Below are 22,378 nucleotides of genomic sequence, written 5' to 3' on the forward strand. Positions count from 1 at the left end.
TTAGACCAACAAAGAAAATTCATCCAGTGTGACTGTATCAGACCCTGAGACGGAAAATAAGGCAGGCCAGACTCTGGAGAACAGCTCATTAATGGCCGAGCTCCTGAGCGATGTACCCTTCACCCTGGCCCCGCATGTGCTGGCAGTGCAGGGCACCATCACTGACCTTCCTGACCACTTACTCTCCTATGATGTCAGCGAAAACTTATCACGGTTTTGGTATGATTTCACTCTTGAAAATTCAGTGCTCTGTGATTCATAATCTTTATGTCTGTTTGCACCTTAACAGCTTTAAAATATGTTCACCTATTTTATTTGACCTGTTTGATGTTCTTTGCCGTTTCACTGTTTAAGGCCCTCAGCAAAGTAAGGATCATAAAGCAAAGAAAATAGCATTACGTTAATTACTCTATTTTTAAGAAAAATGTACATTTGTGTACAAATTGAACTTAAGTTCTACTTCCTTTCTCCCATATAATAAATATAAAAATTAGGCTATGAAGGTTTTATGAAAGGAGTCCATTCCTTCAGATGGTCTCTCAAAATATAACACCTCAAATTTATCTTAGAAGAACTGTGAAAAAGAATTGTGGCATTTTTTAGTTACCACAGCTCCGAAGTCTGAGCTAGAAGTGGGTGTGAAGTCTCCTCTCTGGTTTGTAGGAAGTTGAATTAGTGTTATTCCCGATTTTTTTTCTTCCACAGTGTTTATGAATGAATTCAGAAAAAAAGTTGCCAGTTAGCTTAATTTCTTCAGACGCATTGATGTGGAAGTTTAAAACTTGTCCTAAACAACAGTGCTAGTTTGCTGATACGAGAATGCTAGACCTGCTCTGCGTGCTGTTTCTGGAGTGGCCCATTTCCGTTTTCTGAAACTCATGGCAGCCCTTTCCATTGTGAATAATTCTTATGTTCCCACCTTTGTTCTCTGCCTTTTTGCTACTTCAGTGTGCTCTCTGACCAGCTTTCCAAAGAACTTTCCCTGCTTCTGCCTCGGTTGGCATTTGCTCTCCTTACCACATATGTTCCCCAGTTTCTGAAGAGATCCACATTTCCTTTCAACCTCTCTGCCTCCTGAAGAAAAACATCCCATGATGATACATATTATTGCTGATAACACCCTTATTTAGAAATTTGTTGGCCACAATACAGATGGAAATGTTTTACTCCTGGAAAAACTAAAATCAACTCATTTCCAATTCGAGTATAGGCAAAACACCTACATATGACTTTTAGTTCTTGAATATCCATTGTTTACTTTAATGAAAACAGAACTGCCATTGGTCGATAAACTGTAAAGGGAAGAGGCAAATTGTGATAGAGAATTTTCTATGCCATGGGAAATTGAAATCACATTCATTTTGATGACCAGCAATATGATTTATTAACTCTGTGCCAAGTTTTAAGTATATTTTTTCACGAAGAGTGCCATAGTGAAACTAAACACTGTGCATAAAGGTACATGAATTATTCCAGTTTTAAAGTATTATTATGCATGTTTGTTTTAATAAATGTGGCATGGTTTTACTACAAATGCTATGTTATTTAAAAGTTACAGGAACATTTCTATTGACAAAAATATGCTTCCTTTACATATTATGTTACCATATGATGTTAATGATTAAATTAGATCTTTACATAGTTTTTAAAAAGCATCGGTCTAGGAAATATGACTTATTGCTGATGCAAATGTGAACATTTTGTAGTAGTTTTGTAAAAGCACATCCTTTTCAAATATCTATGTTAATGTACCCTTGAAACTAAATGCAAGTACATAGTCAGTTTGTCTAGTTTATGTGTGAAATTTTGTCTAAAATACCTAAACATTTCATCTATATTTATGTCTACCATGTTATCAATGTTTATAAGTACCTTCATGTGTCTATAAAAATGTTATATTTAAATAAATGTGAATTAAAATAAAATTTTTGATTATTTTCAGATCCAGAAAAATGGGTTTTTTTGCATCATTTATATCTGAATGCAAGTTGTTAATTCTTTAGGAGCCAAAAAGTTTAAGTATATAGTTTGTATAGTGCTGGGAAAAATATGCAATTTCTTCTTACATATAAGTTTTCAGGAATAACTTTGAAAATGGTAAGATCAGTAGTCCTGGCTTAATAGGACTGGAGGGATTTGAGAGAGACGACATGAGCATTTCTAGATTGATCCCATCATCACAACATTTAGTAAGGGCCAATGTTAATGATCTTCTCTTTTAAACAAAAATATTGTGAAAATGACCATTTAATTTTTTATTCTGTATATAAATTAATGTTTCTATGAAACATTAGAAATCAATAAGCTAACTTCATTTTACCTAAGAAAATTGAAGCCTAGAAACACTAAATGACTTAAATCACTTAGTGATAAATAAATGCCTACCTTAATAGTGTTAGTAATTATAATATATGATAACAAAGCCTTATGATATGGTGGGAAAGAGTTCAGGCAATTGAGGCAGCTAGACAGAGTTGGTAATGGCTCCCTCCCTTATAAGCTGCGGAGCTTTCAATCAGTCCCCTAACTTCTGGTGCCCTCAGTTCTCTCAGTTGTTAAACACTAATTGTTCATAACTTGCAGCGTTATGCTAAGTTATAGTTGGTGTATGTCAAATGCCCGGCAGCCTAAAGCCTAGCACATCATCAGTATTCTGGGAAACGGATTGTTATAATTCTCGTTATTAACCATACACACACAATACTATAATGAAATGCAAAATACATATTAATTGAACTTCTTGAAGAGTAACATAAAAAAAACAGCTACCTACATTAACTGTAGATCCCCCTCCTTCCCAGTATTTTGTTCCATATTAAATACCTTACTATGAGCAATATTCCTAAAATATGTTAGTTGACTGTTCTCCCTTAGCTAAGAATTCCATAGTGAACATTTTGTTCTTTTTCTCATTATTATAGTCTTTTTCCTAATATATGTTATTATTGCAAAGTACTATAGGTATACAATGTGCAGGTGATTTTACTGAATCTTATTTATTTCTTTATTTGGGATGGAGTTTTACTCTTGTCACCCAGGCTGGAATGCAATGGCATGATATAGGCTCACTGCAGCCTCCTCCTCCTCCTGGGTTCAAGCGATTCTCCTGCCTCAGCCTCCCAAGTAGCTGTGATTATAGTTGCCGGCTACCGTGCCTAATTTTTTTTTTTATTTTAGTAGATGTGGAGCTTCACCATGTTGACCAGGCTGGTCTCGAACTCCTGACCTCAGATGATCCACCCCCCTAGGCCTCCCAAAGTGCTGGGATTACAGGCATGAGCCACTGTGCCCAGCCTTGAATCTTATTTTTAGCCTTAAAATACGTTCAAGACTTGCATGTATTTTTTTCCCAAGCTTTCTTTAAAGACATTTGCATTCTTTCCTAAAAACAGAATGAGAGAGGCTATTCTGACCATGTATTACCCTGGCTAATTAAATTTTGATCAACTGAACTTTAAAAATTGTACCATTAAAACGTTAGCAAAGGCACAATTTTTATTAACAATTGCAGAACAAATCTAGAATAGTTTTTTAAGGTAAACATTCATTGACATTAACACTTGTTTTTTTCTTTTCTTAAAGAAAAATGGTAAATTGAAAACAGTATGAAAAAATTCTTCAAAAATTCCCAGAGATTTCATTTCTCATCATTCTAAATGACAGGTGAGGAGAAGCAAGGAAAGAATCTCACCCAAGTTCTGAAACCATAGTACATCAGACTACCTCTGTACCTCCCATGGTAACAATTGATCAATAAATGAACACTGCCCTCAGTAATCTAGCAAAGAATATGTTTCTTTCAGAGATTAATGCATTATCTTATTTATTATGTCAATAACTCACACAAAATATAAGTTTATTGGAAATGTAGTTGAAGGATGTTTTGTCTTTTAAAGTTTTTGGGAAATACAGGTTTATGGACATTATCTTTTGAGCATTTGTCCCATATTACTGAGGGCATGACCTAGGTATTATTGGGAAATCTAAAACTTTCAGAATAAGTCCACTTCCATTCATACTACATTGGCTTGAAGGATTAAGTATTCTTATGTTTCAGGAAAAGGACTCTTTATGCCATATGGTTTGGCAGATAGGTGTGTGTAAGAAAGAGAAAGATGTATTGATTGACACAAGGAACTCTGTTTCAGTCGATATGACAATATGTCAGTCTTTTAAAAATTTAAATAAACTTTTTATTTTGGAATAGTTTTAGATTTACAGAAAAACTATGAAGATACCACAGAGAGTTGCCATATACCCCTCACTTAGTTTTCCCTGTTATTGACATCTCACATAACTACAGGACATTTATCACAACCAAGGAATCAACACTGGTACATTGCAATTAACTACACTGCACACCCTGTTCAGATTTCATAGTTTTCCTCTAATGTCCTTTTTCTCCTCCAGCAGCCTATCTAGGATAGTACATTACATTTATTTAGTTGTCATATCTCCTTAGCGCCTCTTGGCTTCAACAGTTTCTCAGACTTTTTATTTTTGATGACCTTGACAGTTTTGAGGAGTACTGATCAAGTATTTTGTAGAATATTTCTCAAGTGGGGTATATCTGATGTTTTCACATGGTTAGACTAGGGATATGAGTTTTTGGAGAAATACTCCAAAAAGTGAGATTATATCATATTGAGAGTAGTATATGCTATAAACATGACTTATTGCTGATGACGCTGACTTTGAATACCTGGCCAAAGTAGTGCTTCTCAGCTTTCTCCACTGCAAAAGTTATTCCTCCCAACCTTTCTATACTCTACTCTTTGGAATTAAATCACAAAGCATGACCCACACTCAAGGAGTGGGGAATTAAACTCCACCTCCTTGAAAGGCAAGTATCACATAAATTATTTGGAATTCTTCTGCATGAGAGTTGTCTCTTTTCCTCAATTTATTTATCAGTTATTTATTTATATTAGTATGAACTCAGGAATCTTCAATCTTTTTTCCAAGTCTTAATCAGTGCTATCCAAGAAACATATTTACATTTTTATGAAAGTCGATAAAATTTGGAACATTTTAAATGGTGCAGATGAATACCATTTTATGTTGGATGTGATAGTATATTCTATGGTTTCCTCAAAATTTATCTTCCTGTTAATGTCAGGCATGTATCTCCTTAGTTTATCATGAATAACCATATATACCACAGACCTTCCTTGTAGGGCTAACAGTGTTGCATTGTAAGTGGAGCCCCGGTAGATAACTGGCTTTTTCCTACCTTATTCCTAAGATGGTTGCATCTTATAAATAATGTCATTCTTCAGCAAGTGGTATGGAAATGAGATTGTAATGCCATTATTTCCTCTTTAAAGAATCAAGAAAACTCATGACACAAAGAGCTCTTCTCTGTAAAAGGTGAGACTTTTTTTTTTAGTAATAGCAAAAATAAAATTGTACCTTCTTAATTTTCTAAAGAAAGATGGATTTCATTTTCAACATTCAGAGGTAGTTTTAAGAAGCAGTAGAAGTCAGCCTGGGCAACATGGTGAAATCCCATCTCTACAAAAAAATTAGCTGGGCTTGGTGGTGTGCACCTGCAATCCCAGCTACTCTGGAGGCTGAGGTTGGAGATCATCTGAGTCTAAGGAGGTCGAGGCTGCAGTGATGCAGTGAGCCATGATTGTGCTACTCCAGCCTGGTCGACAAAATGAGACCCTGTCAAAAAAAAAAAAAAGAAGAAGAAGAAGAAGAAAAGGAGAGGAAGCAATAAAAGGAAGAAGAAGAGGAAGCAATAAAAGGAAGAAGAAGAGAAAGAAGAGGAGGAGGAGGAAGGAAGAAGGAGAAACAGCAGCAGCAACAGCAGCAATAAAAGGAAACCAAGCTTCTTTTGGAGGGGAAAAGTGCCCAAGAATCTCATAGTTTTACTTCTCATTAGCGAAAGCTCACTGCGTGCTAAAACGTACATTGGATGAGTGGATCTCATTCAGTTTCATTTGGGAAGGACACAATCAAAACAAAACACAACTTATTTAGTCTTTATAAGACACTTGAATATAATTCCTTGTCAAGAATTTACCCAATCCCAATTTTCAACCTTACAAAAATAAATAAATAAATAAATTCCTTACAGTCAAAGGCAAAGCAAAGGGTAATTGCATCCAGAACAGACCATCAGTTGGTTGACTCTGAAACAGCCCCAGCAGAGAGCTTGGTAGTCACTGCCCAGGCCAGAAAGGGAGTCAGACAATAGAGCATTTCAGAGGTCAGTTAAGGAGACAGGTTCCAACTTAGGACTGCTGCCAGGGATGTACAATCCAGTGCCCGACATCTGGGTTCTGCAGCTGCCAAATCTACCCCTTGTGTGGCTACAGGTGTTGGCTATAACTCTGAGGCACATGGGAGAAGGTACAGGGTAATGTCAATGTCATTGTGCATATGTGTGTATGTGTATGGTTTTTCTTTTAGTTTTTTCGAAAGGTACATAATTTATTTTGTATTTAAAATGAGTGTATTTTAAAATGAGTGTATTTTTAAAATGGCTGGGAACATTTGGGAGACTAGCAAAGAAGAAGCTTTTGTTCAAGAAGAAGGGCAAAACAAAGCTGAATTTTTACACCTACAGGGTACATTGTATGCTAACATGTTGTGTGTGATATTGTTAACTTAGTCATTTGAATAGGCCTTCTCAAGACAAAAATAAATAAATAAATGGATGCCAAAACGCACACAGGCAGTTGGTTTAAGATGAAACCTAAATACGCATTCTCTTCCTGTAGTCTTCTCCCCTCATCCTTGTTTTGGATCTTCAGGAGAATTTGTCTTTATCCACACATATTTTTGAGCCTGGAACAGACTGTATGCAGTCTTCTATCACACTATACCACTTGTAGCCATCAACTAACACAGCTTAAAACAAGAACACTAAACTTTCCTCTCCTTTTTGCAGGAAACTTAGCTGCTATTTGTAAAGCAAATCTGGAAGTTTCTACCTCAGATAGCTAGTTGAGTTTCCTAATCCTAAAGATGTAGGCAACAGTAGAAGAAATGAAGATGATTTAGAGAATGGAATGATCCTGGTAAGAACTTTAAAGAACAGATGGTCATTAGGTTAGAAAAAAAAAATACAGATCTATATCTCCACAAATTAATTGGATATTTCTTCCATGTTTTGCCTATTCCATATGCTGAAATTAGAAATTGAACTTCAAGGAGGAGGAAGGAATCTACATATTTTATCTTCATATTGAATCCCTTCTAAAGAGAAATGCTTGAGTCCTTGGGCCAATGTCTGTCCTGCTTTTAAAACTAATGTGACCTGCAATGTTTTTTCATTGTATCCTCTATATAGTCCACCAGTCCAGAAGATTTCTGACGGGTTATACTTTGTATTTTCTATTACAAAGATCATAGGTAAATTGAATGTGCTTTTTCAAATATTAACTCCCATCCCGTATTTCACTTAAGAATCTGTGCTCTGACTGGGCTTGTGCTTAGCACATGACAACTCCTCAGTCAGGATTTGTTGAATGAATGAGTGAACCAATGAAATAAATCATGAAGTTATTTATACATGAGATTTCCCAAAAGCAAAGGAATAGAATTTAAAAACTTTTGTCATTTCTCCAGCCTTGGAAAGAACTGTGTTTGTGCAGTTGAAAATAATGCTTAGCTTACCAGGCCTCTACAAATTGTGCCTTTAATCTGTTTTGGGTATTTTCCGTGTTTCTCAGGTTGTGTTTTCCTCTGTCCATAATGACTACGTATGTCTTCATGATGAGTAAGAGCTGATTCTAGACAATACAGTGTATGTTGGTCTGAGGTTTTATCTAGCTGCCAAGTTTCCCTTGTGTGTTCTTGGTTATGGTAGTGTGTATTCCTGTCCCAGAATGTATTAGTCCTATCTGACCTGTCCTTGAAAAATGTTTTCCTTTTTCATTTGCTTGCCTCCAAGCACATTTGGGTATTTTTAAACACTTTGTTTTTTTAAAAAAAAGATTTTTCCAGGAGCAGTGGTGCACCTTTGTTTCAGTAGTCTCCTATATCTCTGTCCTACATTTCCTACTCAGCCAGTTCTATCCCTTCATCATATAAGCATGTTTAGTGCTTTTCTAACTCCAACCCTAACCTTTTTTCCTTCTCTTTAGAATCAAGCTTCTTGAGAGAGTGGTCTATATTTGTGCCTCCAGTTTCTTACTTTCTATTCATCGTCAGCTTCTGCAATCTGATTTCATGTCCCTCATTAGAACCTCCCCTGAACTGGTTTATACTCGGCCCACCTTTAAAACCTGCCAAATGCCTTTATCTCTCTCTCTCTCTCTTTTTTTTTTTTTTTTAGACAAAGTTTCGCTCTGTCACCTAGGCTGGAATGCAATGGCAGTGGCACAGTCACACGATCTCTCCACCTCCTAGGTACAAGCGATTCTTCTGCCTCAGCCTCCCAAGTAGTTAGGATTACAGGCATGCACCACCACACCTGGCTTTTTTTTTTTTTTTTTTTTTTTGTATTTAGTAGAGACAGGGCTTCACCATGTTGGTCAGGCTGGTCTTGAACTCCTGACCTTGGGTGATCCACCCACATTGGCCTCCCAAAGTGCTGGGATTGCAGGCATGAGCCACCATGCCGGACTATCTCTCTTTGAGGCAATTAATCACTATTGATTAATCCTACTCTCTTGAAATTGTCTTCCACCCTTGATGTCTATGACACCTTTGCTGGTTTTCCTTCCCTCTCTGTAACCATTCCATTTTAGACCTTTGGGGACTTGTTTTCACTTCTACTTGTAAAATGTTGGTGTTCTTCAGAATTCTGCCTCTGACTCTCTTCTCTACCTTTTCTTTTCCTTACACAATCATATCCATGCCTTATCTGCCAAATCAATCTTCGGCCAAGAACTCTCTCAAGTTCCATATCCATATACATAATTTGCCATCAAATGTCTCCCTTGACCTTTACTCTCAGCTTCTATAACAGATCACAGTAGCTGCTATTTTTATTTGCTCTACACTCTTTTTCATCTCCCTCCCCTCTACCCACTTTCCTTTGAGGAATTCTACATCATTTTATGTAGTCCTGGTGGGAGCAGTGATACTTACGGCCATTTCTATACCACAAGGTGATAAACACGTAACCCAGCCTAGTCCAGTTATCATCCATCAACCAATACATAGATGTTAGGAGAAAGAAGCACCTATTTTGCTGGGTTACTACTGACAGCCATCCGTTCCTCCATGTTTCAAAGTCTTGACCATATTATTTGAGGCCCTGGATTACCCAAGCAAGAAACTAAGAATCTATCCATTCTTCTTTCTTACCTCCATACTCAATTGATGATAAACTTTTGTTAATTATACATCTAAAAGATTTGTCTATCAAATGTGTAGTCCAGACCTACTACTACTCTTACTTCAGTCCCGGTCTTTATCACTTCACCCAGGATCTCCCTACATCCAGTTAAGCCTCCCTCCCATCCATCCTCTACACTAAAGCCAGAGGAAATATATTAAGAAATACAGATAAATTCTTCAAGGGCTCTATGGTGTCTCTGGAAAATTGAGGCATTTTCAGGCAAACAAGGGCCCCCCACCTGCCTCTCCAGCCTCCGCAAATGATATTGCAACTCATATATTCTGTGTTCTTGTCTATTGAGCAATGCCCTGCACTATTTAATATGCCATACCTTATTTAATTATCCTTATATTCTATTTCCTTTCTCTGGAATGCCCTGACCTTCCCTTCTTCACCCAGCTAAATCCTATTACAAGACTTTTTTTCCTGTATCATCGCCTCTAGGAGTCTTCCTTTATTTTTGCTGAGCCGCACTGATGTCTTCGCATGTTTTTGTGCCAACCTGTGCTCCCCTCTTTCAAGGTTCTTGATCCATAGTGTTGCAATTGTTTGTTCCCTGTCTGCTTCATAACTCTGAATTGATACCAACATAGACTTCCTTGATTAACATGATGCCTGACGTACAGCATGTGCTCGGTAAAAGTTTGTCCAGTAGGTGAATGATTGAGTCACTATTGATTCAAGGAAATATATGAATTATATATCATCTATATTAGACTAGTAGATGTAGCCTTTGTGTCTGTGTTGGAAGCCTTTAGGAAACCTTTCAGATATCCATATTAGAATATGCTACGTTTCCTTAATGCTCCCAAACATATCTTGTATTCTAAATAAATTAACTTCTTAAATTTCTACCCCTTTTGTTTGGTAACCTGTATCAGCGTTAATGCAATAAAGACATTTTACATTTATTATAGTCTTTCAGACAGTGTTAAATCTTCAGATTAAATTTTTGGGATGTAAGTTACTATGAATCTGTGTATTATTATTATTATTATTATTTTAGAGACAGGGTCTTGCTCTGTTGCTCCCAGGCTGGAGTGCAGTGGTGCAATCATAGCTCACTGCAGTGTCCAAATTCCTGGGTTCAAGTGATCCTCCTACCTCAGCTTCCCCAGTAGCTGAGACTATAGGCACATGCCACCATGCCTGGCTAATTTTTCAATTTTTGTAGAGATGGGATCTCACTTTATTGCCCAGGCTGGTCATGAACTCCTGGCTTTAAGCAGTCCTCCTGCTTTAGCCTCCCAAAGTACTAGGATTATAGGCATTGAGCCACCATGGCTGGCTGGATCTATCTATTATAACGTCAGTTTACTTTATTTTTTATTTTATTTTTTTTTTTGAAACGGAGTCTCACTTACTGTGTAGCACAGGCTAGAGTGCAGTGGTGCAATCTCAGCTCACTGCAACCTCTGCTTCCCAGGTTCCAGTGATTCTCCCACCTCAGCCTCCCAAAGTGCTGGCATTACAGGTGTGAGCCACCACAACTAGCTAATTTTTTGTGTGTATTTTTAGCACAGATGGGGTTTCCCCATGTTGGCCAAGGTGGTCTCAAACTCCTGACAAGTGATCCACCCACCTCAGCCTCCCAGAGTGCTGGGATTATAGGTGTGAGCCACGGTTCCTGGCCTTTTTTTGGCTTATTTTAATATCTACCTGGGAAGAACTTTCTTCTTCCTTCTATTAAATTAACATTATTTAACGCCAATTAAATTACATGGCTCTTTTCAAAGCGTGGACTTGCGTAGATTTAAATATGTACCATAAAATGGAATGCCTGATTTTTTAATGGACTGTATCATTTTGTTTTTATGTAATCTAATCTTACTGAAGGATTTGGAAATGTTAACCCTTTTGGTGATGGCCCATATTGAAAGATAAGCTCATTTTGCTTTTGAGGAAAAATAGAAATTACTTGAGGAAGGAAAACCATAATTTTGATTTTTCATGCAATCAAAACAGGTTCTAAAATATTCTTTAACTGGTCCATTTATTTGATAGCCAGTTTACTGACTGAATTTAACTTTTTAATTTCTGTAATGGATTATAAGGATTTTGTGCAACATTAGTTAACTGAATTTCTAATGAGTTTGGTTACCACGTTAATTATTGCAGCCTCTAAGCTTTCACATTTTCATGGCTCCTCTTCTCTCCCAAGATGCAAGTGCAGGTATACAATACATCATTTTCAACAAATGGAGAATAGTAGCCAATCTCTTAAAACTATGATTTAGCCTATAAAAAGAAAAAAAAAAAAAAAAACAATCCTGTTGTTGGTTAACAAAATTCTCATTTCTGTTAAATAAATAACAAATTGCAAATACTGTGTAACACCAAGAAGTCTTTCATTAGAAAGAGTTTTGGGAAAACTAGTCTCCAGAACTTAAAAGCAAATCCTTTTTTTGTTGTTGTTTCTTTGTTTGAGATGGAGTCTCCTACTGTCACCCAGGCTGGAGTACAGTGGTGCGATCTCTGCTCACTGCAAGCTCTGCCTCCCGGGTTCACGCCATTCTCCTGCCTCAGCCTCCCAAGTAGCTGGGACTACAGGTGCCTGCCATCACGCCCGGCTAATTTATTTATTTATTTATTTTTGTATTTTTAATAGAGACGGGGTTTCACCGTGTTAACCAGGATGGTCTTGATCTCCTGACCTCGTGATCTGCCCGCCTCGGCCTCCCAAAGTGCGGGGATGACAGGCGTGAGCCACCACACCCGGCCTTTTGATTAAAATGCTAGGTTAAATTAGTGTCAGGGGTCAATAGTTTCTCCTTTTCCAAATTGAAAGACTACCTGCTGAAACTCTCTATACCCACCTTAGTTTTCCCACCTGAGTAATTTTAAGTGACTCTAAGTTTCTACACTTGGCAATATTTAACTATAAGAGAGTGATTGTAGGAATTAAACCCCCTTTAAGCAACCAATTGTCTTCTGGGTGTAGGTTATTTCCATTCATGCTTATTTCCATTGGGGCTTTTCTAGTACATGTTGAGATACACTTGAGGCATGATTTCTTTTTTATGTGGATTGTGATAAGGGCCTCATTTCCCAGTGTAATTTCTAACCACCCTAGGGGGCGAGACCACTGGACTTGCTGTTTTGTTGTGTTGAAGTACAGCAAATGTGATCTCCTTCAGCCTGGGTGTGCTTTGTTATGCTTGTTAAGTACAGAGTGCCAGAAATGTGCCCTGAGCATGACAGAACATAATACACAAAAGACAAGTTCTCTAGGTACTTTTCATTCTAGAGTCTAAAATTACAGGTAGCGGTAATAGTATCAGGTTGACCACTAAAGACAGGTTTGATCATCATGAAATGCCAAGTAAGTGAGCCAGTTTAAATGAAAGTCAGGGAAGGAGGTGATTCAGAGGCCAAGCAATAGTTATTCAGAGCATCCAAAGAAAATTTGTTGGGGCTAGTATTATTTTTTTTAATTACCTTGCCTAGAATGTGTGATTTATAATGCAACAAGATATAGAAAGAATGGACAAATGGACAGGGGTGGTGGTGATAAAACAATGCAAAGCTACAGCACCTAGACATGAAGCCATATTCTCTTGTGACTAGCCTGGAAATAATGAACTATTGAGTACATGTCTCCTTTTTAGCCCCATTCTCACTATTGAAACTTATTTCCCACAGGGCCCAGTCAAGCCAACCTCTTTCCCACCTACTCATTCCTTACCTCCTTTCTGGTGCCATGTCACTCCTCTGTTGATGGTATTTCTCCCTCTTTTGGTCTTATGTCCTGCCTGTGCACACACAAACACTCACTGCAGCTCCGTTTCCAGCCCTCTCATGAACGTGTTCTCCAGGAATGGCCGACACATGTCATCTCAGATCCCCTCTGGCTCTGGCATTTGGATTTTCCCACTGTTTCTTCCACTTGTTTTCTCACAATATTGTGTGATGAATCTTAACTCTCTAAGTACATTGTAAGATATATAAGGGTGAGCTGATGATTATTTTATGTAATAAAACACACTGCATACAGTAGGTGCTCAATGAATACCTGACTTCCAAACATTACTGGAGTTATTGGATCTCAAATGATTGACCGCCTGCGTTAGTGTCAAAGGTCTTCAATGCCAAAGTAAGATGTGTTATCACCACTGTCACTGGAGGGTGATTACCTTCCCTCCTCCTCACCTCTTTCCCACTCCCTGTTTAATTAAATGTGTTCTTTTTTTTTTTTTTTTTTTTTTTTTTTTTTGAGACGGAGTCTCGCTCTGTCGCCCAGCCCAGGCTGGAGTGCAGTGGCGCGATCTCGGCTCACTGCAAGCTCCGCCTCCCGGGTTCACGCCATTCTCCTGCCTCAGCCTCCCGAGTAGCTGGGACTACAGGCGCCCACAACCGCGCCCGGCTAATTTTTTGTAATTTTTAGTAGAGACGGGGTTTCACCGTGGTCTCGATCTCCTGACCTTGTGATCCGCCCGCCTCGGCCTCCCAAAGTGCTGGGATTACAGGCGTGAGCCACCGCGCCCGGCCGTATTAAATGTGTTCTTTAGTATATGCTCCTTCCCCTACAGCAGATCCTCTCCCAGAGATGCACCTCCTGCCAGCTAAAAAGTTGGCCTGCTGTGCTCTTCTACCATGAACAGATGTACTCTCAGTATTGCCTATCCTTGTTACTTGGATATGGAAGTTTGCTTTTCTCACTTAAAAAATGGTCCTCTTCCTGGAACCAGTCATGTGGAACCCTTGTGATTGAAACATGAGGTGCAAAGGCCAACAACATTTATAAATGAATTTATTTATTTACTCATTTATTTTATTTTATTTTTGAGACAGTCTCGCTCTGTCACCCAGGCTGTGCAGTGGCTCAATCTTGGCTCACTGCAAACTCTACCTCCCCAGTCAAGTGATCCTCCTACCTCAGCCTCCTGAGTAGCTGGGACCATAGACGTGTGTCACCATGCCCGGCTAATTTTTGTATTTTCACTAGATACAGGGTTTCCCCACATCACCCAGGCTGATCTCAAATTACTAGGCTCAAGTGATCCACCCACTTTGGCCTCCCAAAATGCTCGGATTACAGGCATGAGCCACCGTGCCCAGCCTTTATGAATGAATGTGGAAAGTAATTAGCAGCATGAGGACTTTATAAGGCAGGTGCTTGGTTTATTAATAACTGGGACAACATAGTCCCAGTCCTGGGAAGAGTTTTGAAGCTCATGATTGATTGTAGAACTATTTCACCATCATTAGAAATGGTTAAGTGCTGCCCCTTCTTTGTCATTTAACAATTTAATTATGTGTCACTTCAGCTTAGGTTTAAAGCAGAGCATTTTTTCCTTAGGAGGTACTTAATAAATTCTGGATGGATGGATGGGCAGACAGATACAAGTGGGGTTGTATCCATTATACCTGCACCACAGATGGCCACAGACCTATGAACATATCGTTTGCTCCTAATTGTATGGTAGGTCTTGATGACACTTTCAGTGTATCCACATACTACTCCATTTCCCCTTGAAACAAAAGACAGTTGACAAAGTGGATGTGGTGGGTTGGTATTTAGTGATAGTAATAATAGTTTTTTTTAGCTTACATTTGCTGAGTTCTTAGGTACCAAGCACTGTTCTAAATGCTTTACATATATTACTTATCTTTTAAAACTCTATTGTTGCCCAAAGTAGAAATAACCCTTGTCCATCAGTTGATGAATGGCTACATAAAATGTGAAATGTTTATACAGTGGAATATTATTCAGCCACAAAAAAGAAATAAAGTTAGAATACATGCTACAACATGGATGAATCTTTAAAACATATACTGAGTGAAATAAGCCAGACATAAAAGGACAAATATTGTGTTATTCAACTTATATGAAATATCTGGAATTTGCATCTCTATGCATATTCATAAAGATGGTAATTTGATTATAAATTACCAAGGACTTTAGTGGGAGGGATGGCAGTTACTACTTTATGGGTATAGAGTTTCCATTTGGGGCAATGAAAAATTTTGGAAATAGTGGTAATGGTTGTACAACATTGTGAATGTAATTAATGCCACTGATCTATAACACTTAAAAACGGTTAAAATGGCAAATTTTGTTGTATATATTTTACCACAGTAAAAAACAGTTTTGTAAAACCCTATTCCTAACCTAATTTTAATTTGAGTATATCTGGAATGTTTAAACAAATAGGAGTTGTATATACTAACATAATAAGAAGTCTAGGAGGGTGCTGTGGCATTGGTTCAGGGTCATCCTCTCCTCGAATCTCTTGGCTTTCCCTAGTGACAGCATGACGGCTACTGCAACTCTGTATATTGCATCCGTGTTTAAGGTAGGAAGAGGAGAAGAAAGGAGTGACACCAGTCAAATCTTTTCTATCACACACACAAAATAAAAGCTTTCCTAAAGCCTCTAATAAATTTCCCTCAATATCTTACCAGGTAGAACTGTGCCTCAGGGCTATCCCAAGCTGCAAGGCAAGGGAGGCCAGCAGAATGAGTGCTTGGCTTTTCCAGCGTCTGTAATGGAGGCAGCAAGGACGTGGGTTGGAAATGTCTGTTGAGGAATGAACACCATCTGGCACAGTGACAAGAGACACCGAGAGGTGAAATCACAGTTTCTCAGCCTGAGAGTTGACATTTTAGACTGGGTAATTCTTTGTCATGACAGGCTGTCCTGTGCATTGCAGGATGGTTTGCAGCATCCCTGTCCTCTACCCACTAAATGCTGGTAGTCTCCCATTTCCAAGCTGTGACAATCAAAAATGTCTCCAGACATTTGCAAATGTATTGGTTGAGTGGTGGGGGATTGCCCCAAATTGAGGACCACTGGGTTAGATGATTAGCTGAAGTTTCATTGCTGATAACGTGGTAAATCTGAGGTTTGCACCAGGACATCTGACTTTACAGCCTTAGTCCTTCTTTGACCAGCCTGTGCAATTGAACAAATGGTCTTGTAGCTAACAGGAGTCACAGATCAGCTGAACTAAGTTACCATTGACTGAGTTAATTAGGCACCCATGAAATAGTATACTGACCATCCACAGGCCATTCCTGAGTGCTTATTATTTAGCAATAACCTCCTACAATTTAGAAGGAATAGAGAGTATATGATGGAGGAACAGGGATCAAGTCACTGTAACCCAAGTATTCTCAATGGGAAAACTGGTTTTGGGGAGACCAAAAATATCTTAAATATTAAATGGTTTGTGGCCATCCAAAGCTCATCCCTACCCAACAAATCTTATCCCTTAGTATTTAATTCTCTCATAGTATTTAATTCTGTCATAAGGGAGTATTTAAATTAAATCCTTTTTTTCTCTTTTGGAGAACAGTAATGAAAAAAAAAATTGAGAAATACTTTTGTAGCCTAAGGAAGTAAGTGAAGCAAGGGATATTTTTTAGAGAAGGTGAGAAGTACTGTTTCCTAAAATGAGATGATACAGTTCTCTAGAGTATAAATGGTGAGTGAATTTTTTTTTTTTTTTTTTTTTTTTTTCCCTGAGACATGATCTTGCTCTGTCACTCAGGCTGGAGTGCAGTGGCTCCATCGTGTCTCACTGCAGCCTCAACCTCCTGGTCTCAAGTGATCCTCCCACCTCCTGAGTAGCTGGGATTACAGGCACATGACACCACGCCCAGGTAGTTTCCTTTATTTTTTACAGAGACAGGGTCTCACTATGTTCCCCAGGCTGGTCTTGAACTCCTGGGCTCAAGTAATACACCTCAACCTCCCAAAGTGCTGGGATTATAGGCATGAGCCACCATGCCTGGCAGTGAGTGAATTTTCAAAGTCCTGCTGGGTATTTTCATTAGATGCATCCCTTTAGCTGTTGTTAAAGTCACTATTCATCCCAGTTAATTCACTTTCATTCTCTCTATTCATGAATGAGATGTTCAGAGAATACTTGCTTTTTATAAAGGATGAAGTAGACATGGACACTAGATCACTTTTGAGAGTAACTGTGTCTACTTTTTAAATATCTTATCTAAAAATAACTGTACTATTTAGTTAAGATTTCTTTGAGTCACTAAAATTGTAGTTGGGGGTTGGAAGAGCGGACATGTAATTCTTTCTGGACCCTATCTTTTTGACACTTTTTCTAGGTTTTAAAATATATGTGAGATACTAACATTATGGAGATACAATAAAATAACTCATAGCTGCATTTTATATCTATGACTTCATCTGGCTGTGAAGCAGATGGCTCACAGAATACAGCAGCCACTCTTATATTGATAGTTGTGGTTTAAAAATCATTGTAACAACTACTAACAACTACTGTATTTGCTAGAAAGGCACATAGTCTAGACTACATTTTGGCCTAGGGAACTGTTATTAATTCAAATATATGAGGAGTCATGGGATACTTTTAGAAAATATTCATAGCTAAGCATTGGATTTTTGTCTTCTCTGACACTGTACCAAATTCCATAACAAATTCCTTCTTGCTTAGATGTGGCTGGAATAAAGCCTCCCCGCATTTGACTTAATTGTTTCTGGTCCCAGATATTTGACTTGAAAGTCTCTCTACCTGTTAGCCATTCTCGCAAAAACATAATTGAATATGTATTTTCATCTCTACTGAAACATCATTTTCCTTCAAATCAACTAAATTTGCCTCTTCCCCCAATTCGTTGCAGTATTCATTTTATCATACATCAGCTTTTTTTCTCTAAACTGTAGAAAGGGAATTGTCTGATGACAAAGTAAAAAGCACAAAAGTCATGAAATGCTAGGCTAAGGCTCTCCTGACAACAAGCACCCACTGTGGCCGTTTCTGCAGACCTCAGTACTCAGTGCCCTAACTAGTCATCGTCCATCCTTTGTAAGGAAACATTAATTTCTGGTTCCCTGGCTTTTGCATGATTGTGTTCAAATGTTTATTTCACTTTTGAATATTTGGCTCATCTTTTTCTTTCCACCTTATCCCCTTTATTCTAAGGCAGGGTGAAGTTGGAGATGATATGTATTGAGGAAGAAAAATAGAAAAACATATAGTCTCTGAAATTCCCTGGGATTTAAGTTAGTTTCCTTTAGAACCAGGGATAAAACTCTTCGTCTCGATTTATCCATCCCTTTTCACTTCTTAAATATGTTAAGGAATTCTTACATCTCTGGTACTGGCCTTTGGTATCCAGTAAAATAAATGGAGAGATACTCAGTAAATGTCTTTTGAGTGGGTGTACTAATAAATGTTCCTCAAAGTGTTTATTTTATTCTGATGTCTTATATCATTTGACAGAACCACACAATTTGGGTTCTGTGAGATGGATGCTAGGGTCTAGGTGATATCGTTCTGGTTAGGATTTCCTATAGGCATGTATCAACAGAGCCAAAGCACAATTATTTTCTCCAATAAAATAGAACTTCATTTAAGCACATAAATACAGACATAAAGGAACATTCTGTGTAATTAAGAGACACAGGCCGGGCGCGGTGGCTCACACCTGTAATCCCAGCACTTTGGGAGGCCAAGGCGGGCAGATCACCTGAGGTCGGGAGTCCAAGACCAGCCTGACCAACATGGAGAAACCCCGTCTCTACTAAAAATACAAAATTAGTCGGGCATGGTGGCGCATGCCTATAATCCCTGCTACTAGGGAGGCTGAGGCAGGAGAATCGCTTGAAGCCGGGAGGCAGAAGTTGCTGTGAGCCGAGATCATGCCATTGCACTCCAGCCTGGGCAACAAGAGTGAAACTCTGTCTCAAACATAAATAAATAAAAAATAAAAGACACAATATAGAGCTCAAGTTCAAGAAATTCATATGTCTAGGTGTAGTTAAATGCCTCACTAACATTCAGCCATTCTCAGTCACTGTAATCCAAACCCAATATTTCCCTGGGCTTAAGTAGATCCTAACTTGTATATAGAACTTTCCAGGGCTTGTCCAATTGAAGCTCTGTGGGTACATTTCTAGTAAGCCTTTCATTTCTCTCTAATAACAATGATCTTTGCCTGCTGGTTTTCAATTCAAAAGGGGAAAGAAGCCTATTTGCCATTCCAAGACTAAAGATATATTTGCTTTCCTAAAGTTGTTATTCTCTCATCTAACTTGAAAAATAAAGTCTATAAAAGGTGATACCACTAAACCTAATCAAATAGGAATTTCCCTGCCACTTCTAAAATCCCTACATCTTCTTTATCTGCTCTAAATTCAGTCTGCCTTATAATTCAAGATTCATCTAGTTCAAATAACTCATTCTTTCATAACATTACATAGTATTAAAGCAGAAATATGAGATTTTTTTTCACAGCGTATTGTCATGTTTCTAGTACATTTTATCTACTGGAGTAATCTAATAACTTAATACTCTCTTAAACACAGCTTCTTGTAAGCACATTAAAACCTATCCTAGTAAGCCCTTCCGAAGGAAGTGACAGCAAAATTCCCCAAAATGTTGCCTGCTTGGAAAGTTACCTAAAAGTTTAGTTGTGAGGAAGTTGACATTGAATGTTTCTCAGTTTAGACTGTGCTCCTTTCTAGAGGCTGCCCCATATGCATAGCTGGCAGAGAGGGACATGGACAGGCATTAGAAGCAGCTCCAGTCACTCAGAATTGGAGGTCTTGATGGGATTGGGGGTGGAGTTGTGGGGAGCGGTGAGAAAAGGAAGCATAAACTGTGGTTGATTTCATGCTCCTCTGGCTTGCCTCTCTTACCCTAGGCACAGCCCAGAGATGCTCTGGCAGGGGTGGGAGGCAGCTGGATAGATTAAGAAAGGCCTTTTGTCCCTTAGATTCTCTAACAGACCATATTTGAGATGACAGATGCAAAATAAACAGGCATGACTTTAGACAGGTCCAGAATGGTCTTAATATCCTGAAGCTTATTCTTATTCTTATTCAAACTTTATGTTTTAATTGTTTAGAATATTTAGACAGACTAGGTGGAATTTCATCCTTTGTATGTTTTAAGGAGAGCTTCGCTCCTCTCTTTACCACCCAACCCCCACCCAGTAAAATACTGAACTTTCATTTTAATCCATAACACTAAATGCTTTTGTGTTTTTCTTTCTTCAAAGATTGTCATTAAGAATGTCTACAAGGAAATCATGGAAAATAACAAAATCTCCCCCAAATTGATTTTTTACGTGTTGTTGGAAATAACCATATAATTTTTTAAAAAAAAGAAAAAATCTTCATTGTGGGAAAAAAAATCTGTCCAAAGATGTGGAAAACCTCAGCATTAAAAATAATATCCTAAGTAATCCAAAAGGGAAATTAACTTTCACTTTGAAGGCGTTCACTAGCACAAACACTAAAATAATGAGTAAACTGTCTCTCCTGAGAAAATGCCAGCTGTCACCTGCTGCCTCCCACTGGGCTCCAGGTCTAACGAGCCTTGCTCCCTGCCCTAACTTCTGACTCTGTGTCAGGAGACTTTTCTGAAGGACATTTTTTTCAAGCAATTAGAAACAATCTATTGCGGGTCAGGCGTGGTGGCTCACGCCTATAATCCCAGCACTTTGGGAGGCCAAGGTGGGCAGATCACCTGAGGTCAGGAGTTCGAGACCAGCTTGGCCAACATGGTAAAACCCCGTCTCTACTTAAAAAAAAAAAAAAAAAAAAATTAGCCGGGCATGGTGGTGCGCACCTGTAGTTCCAACTACTTGGGGGGCTGAGGCAGGAGAATCACTTGAACCTGGGAGGAACAGGTTGCAGTGAGCTGAGAGTGTGCCACTGCACTCCAGCCTGGGAGACAGAGCGAGACTCCATCTCAAAAAAAAAAAAAAAAAAAAAAAAAAAAAAAAAAAAAAAAGGGCCGGATGCGGTGGCTCACACCTGTAATCCTAACACTTTGCAAGGCCAAAGCGGGTGGATCACCTGAGGTCAGGAGTTCGAGACCAGCCTAGCCAATATGGTGAAACTTCATCTCTACTAAAAATACAAAAAGTTAGGGGGGCATGGAGCTGCGCACCTGTAGTTCCAGTTACTTGGGAGGCTGAGGCAGGAGAATCACTTGAACCTGGGAGGCAGAGGTTGCAGTGAGCCGAGATCGCATCACTGCACTCCAGCCTGAGCGATAAGAACGAAACTCTGTCTCAAAAAAAAAAAAAAAAAAAAAACGAAAAAGAAAAAGAAACACTCTATTGTGTTGTTAAACACCAACATCTCTTATGGTCAAATCACTCAGAATTGGCCAATTTCCCTATTAAGTAAAACTATCATTGTTATTAAAACATAATAGCAAAGCAAGGCACTGTGGAGTACAGAGGGTGTTTAAGTTGATGATGCGTATTTTAAGACCCTCCATAAGGGCAAACATGATGAAGTATCCATTTACACCCACATATGGGGAGTAGTCTCCGAGGGGGTGGGTTTGTTGAAAATTTCAGAGGTCACCTAGGGCCTATGAAATATCAATAATTTCACTTTTAAATTGTATAGTAGATTTGCAGGTATATGTAATATAAGTAATTTACTTATTCATTGTGTATAATATGACACATTATCATATAAAAGCTAAAAGTTAGAAAAAACAAAGGTCCTGAGCAATATCTCTAGTGCATAATCATTTATCGAAAAATTAGAAGTTGATTTGGGAATGCCATTGTACAGGCTTGGCTTGTTGAAACCACCCTCGTCCATGTTACCCTCCACTCAGATTGACATATCTTAGTGTCTTCCACCCTTCACAGGGTGATACAGGTTCTGCCACTCAAAGCTCACTTTGACCCTCGCCCGTAAAATTCCTAAACAGCTTCATCTGTTAGTGGTTTTCAAGAATCGTAACATATGTGGACCATGCTGTAATAATCTCAGCAATACAGATTTGTTAAAGGTTCACAAATGCCTAAGCACAACTATATTCAAACTAATGTTACATTAGACTAAAACATTATCTGCTTTTGAGAAGTGGAGCTACATGCTGGAAGTTTTTTGGGGGTAGAGGTTGGGGTGAAAGGGATGGAGAATGAAAAGTGAACAGGAGAGAAAATCAAAGGAGGAAAAAAAAAGTAACTACATTATCTTCCCTTGCATGTTAACATGGAAACAACAAAGACACTGAAATATTCTTGGAGAATTTCCCCCCCGGGGGGAAAATATCTATGAAAACTTTTAAGAAGGGGTACATATGGCCAAGTCACCTGAAAAGAACTTTAAGAAAT

At 38.5% G+C, this 22,378-nt stretch overlaps 2 protein-coding genes across 8 annotated transcripts in view; one reads left to right on the plus strand and one right to left on the minus strand.

Moving 5' to 3' along the window:
* LOC105475570 (UBAP1-MVB12-associated (UMA) domain containing 1) overlaps positions 1 to 22,378 on the plus strand; it is a 308,802-nt gene that overhangs the window by 231,465 nt on the left and 54,959 nt on the right. For 5 of the 7 annotated variants that reach the window (XM_071094869.1, XM_071094873.1, XM_011730939.3 and 2 more), the window contains one exon: positions 5 to 1,953. The exons of 1 other annotated variant lie outside the window; for it this stretch is intronic. In XM_071094869.1, the coding sequence (XP_070950970.1) occupies positions 5 to 262 (258 nt within the window). In that variant the 3' untranslated portion in view covers positions 263 to 1,953. Of the gene's footprint in view, positions 1 to 4; positions 1,954 to 3,582; positions 11,092 to 22,378 lie in introns of those variants that run through there. One more of the 7 variants, XM_071094872.1, reaches the window with a different exon arrangement.
* The window catches only part of LOC105475569 (collagen alpha-1(I) chain-like), an 82,646-nt gene continuing 71,482 nt past the window's right edge, over positions 11,215 to 22,378 (minus strand). Inside the window, exons 7-8 of the mRNA XM_071094135.1 lie at positions 12,987 to 13,225; positions 11,215 to 11,539 (exon numbers count right to left, since the gene is read on the minus strand). The gene's annotated coding sequence lies outside the window, so the exon portion shown is untranslated. The remainder of the gene's footprint in view (positions 11,540 to 12,986; positions 13,226 to 22,378) is intronic.

This window comes from Macaca nemestrina, chromosome 4 (assembly GCF_043159975.1).
Source record: "Macaca nemestrina isolate mMacNem1 chromosome 4, mMacNem.hap1, whole genome shotgun sequence".
NCBI classification, from domain to species: domain Eukaryota; kingdom Metazoa; phylum Chordata; class Mammalia; order Primates; family Cercopithecidae; genus Macaca; species Macaca nemestrina.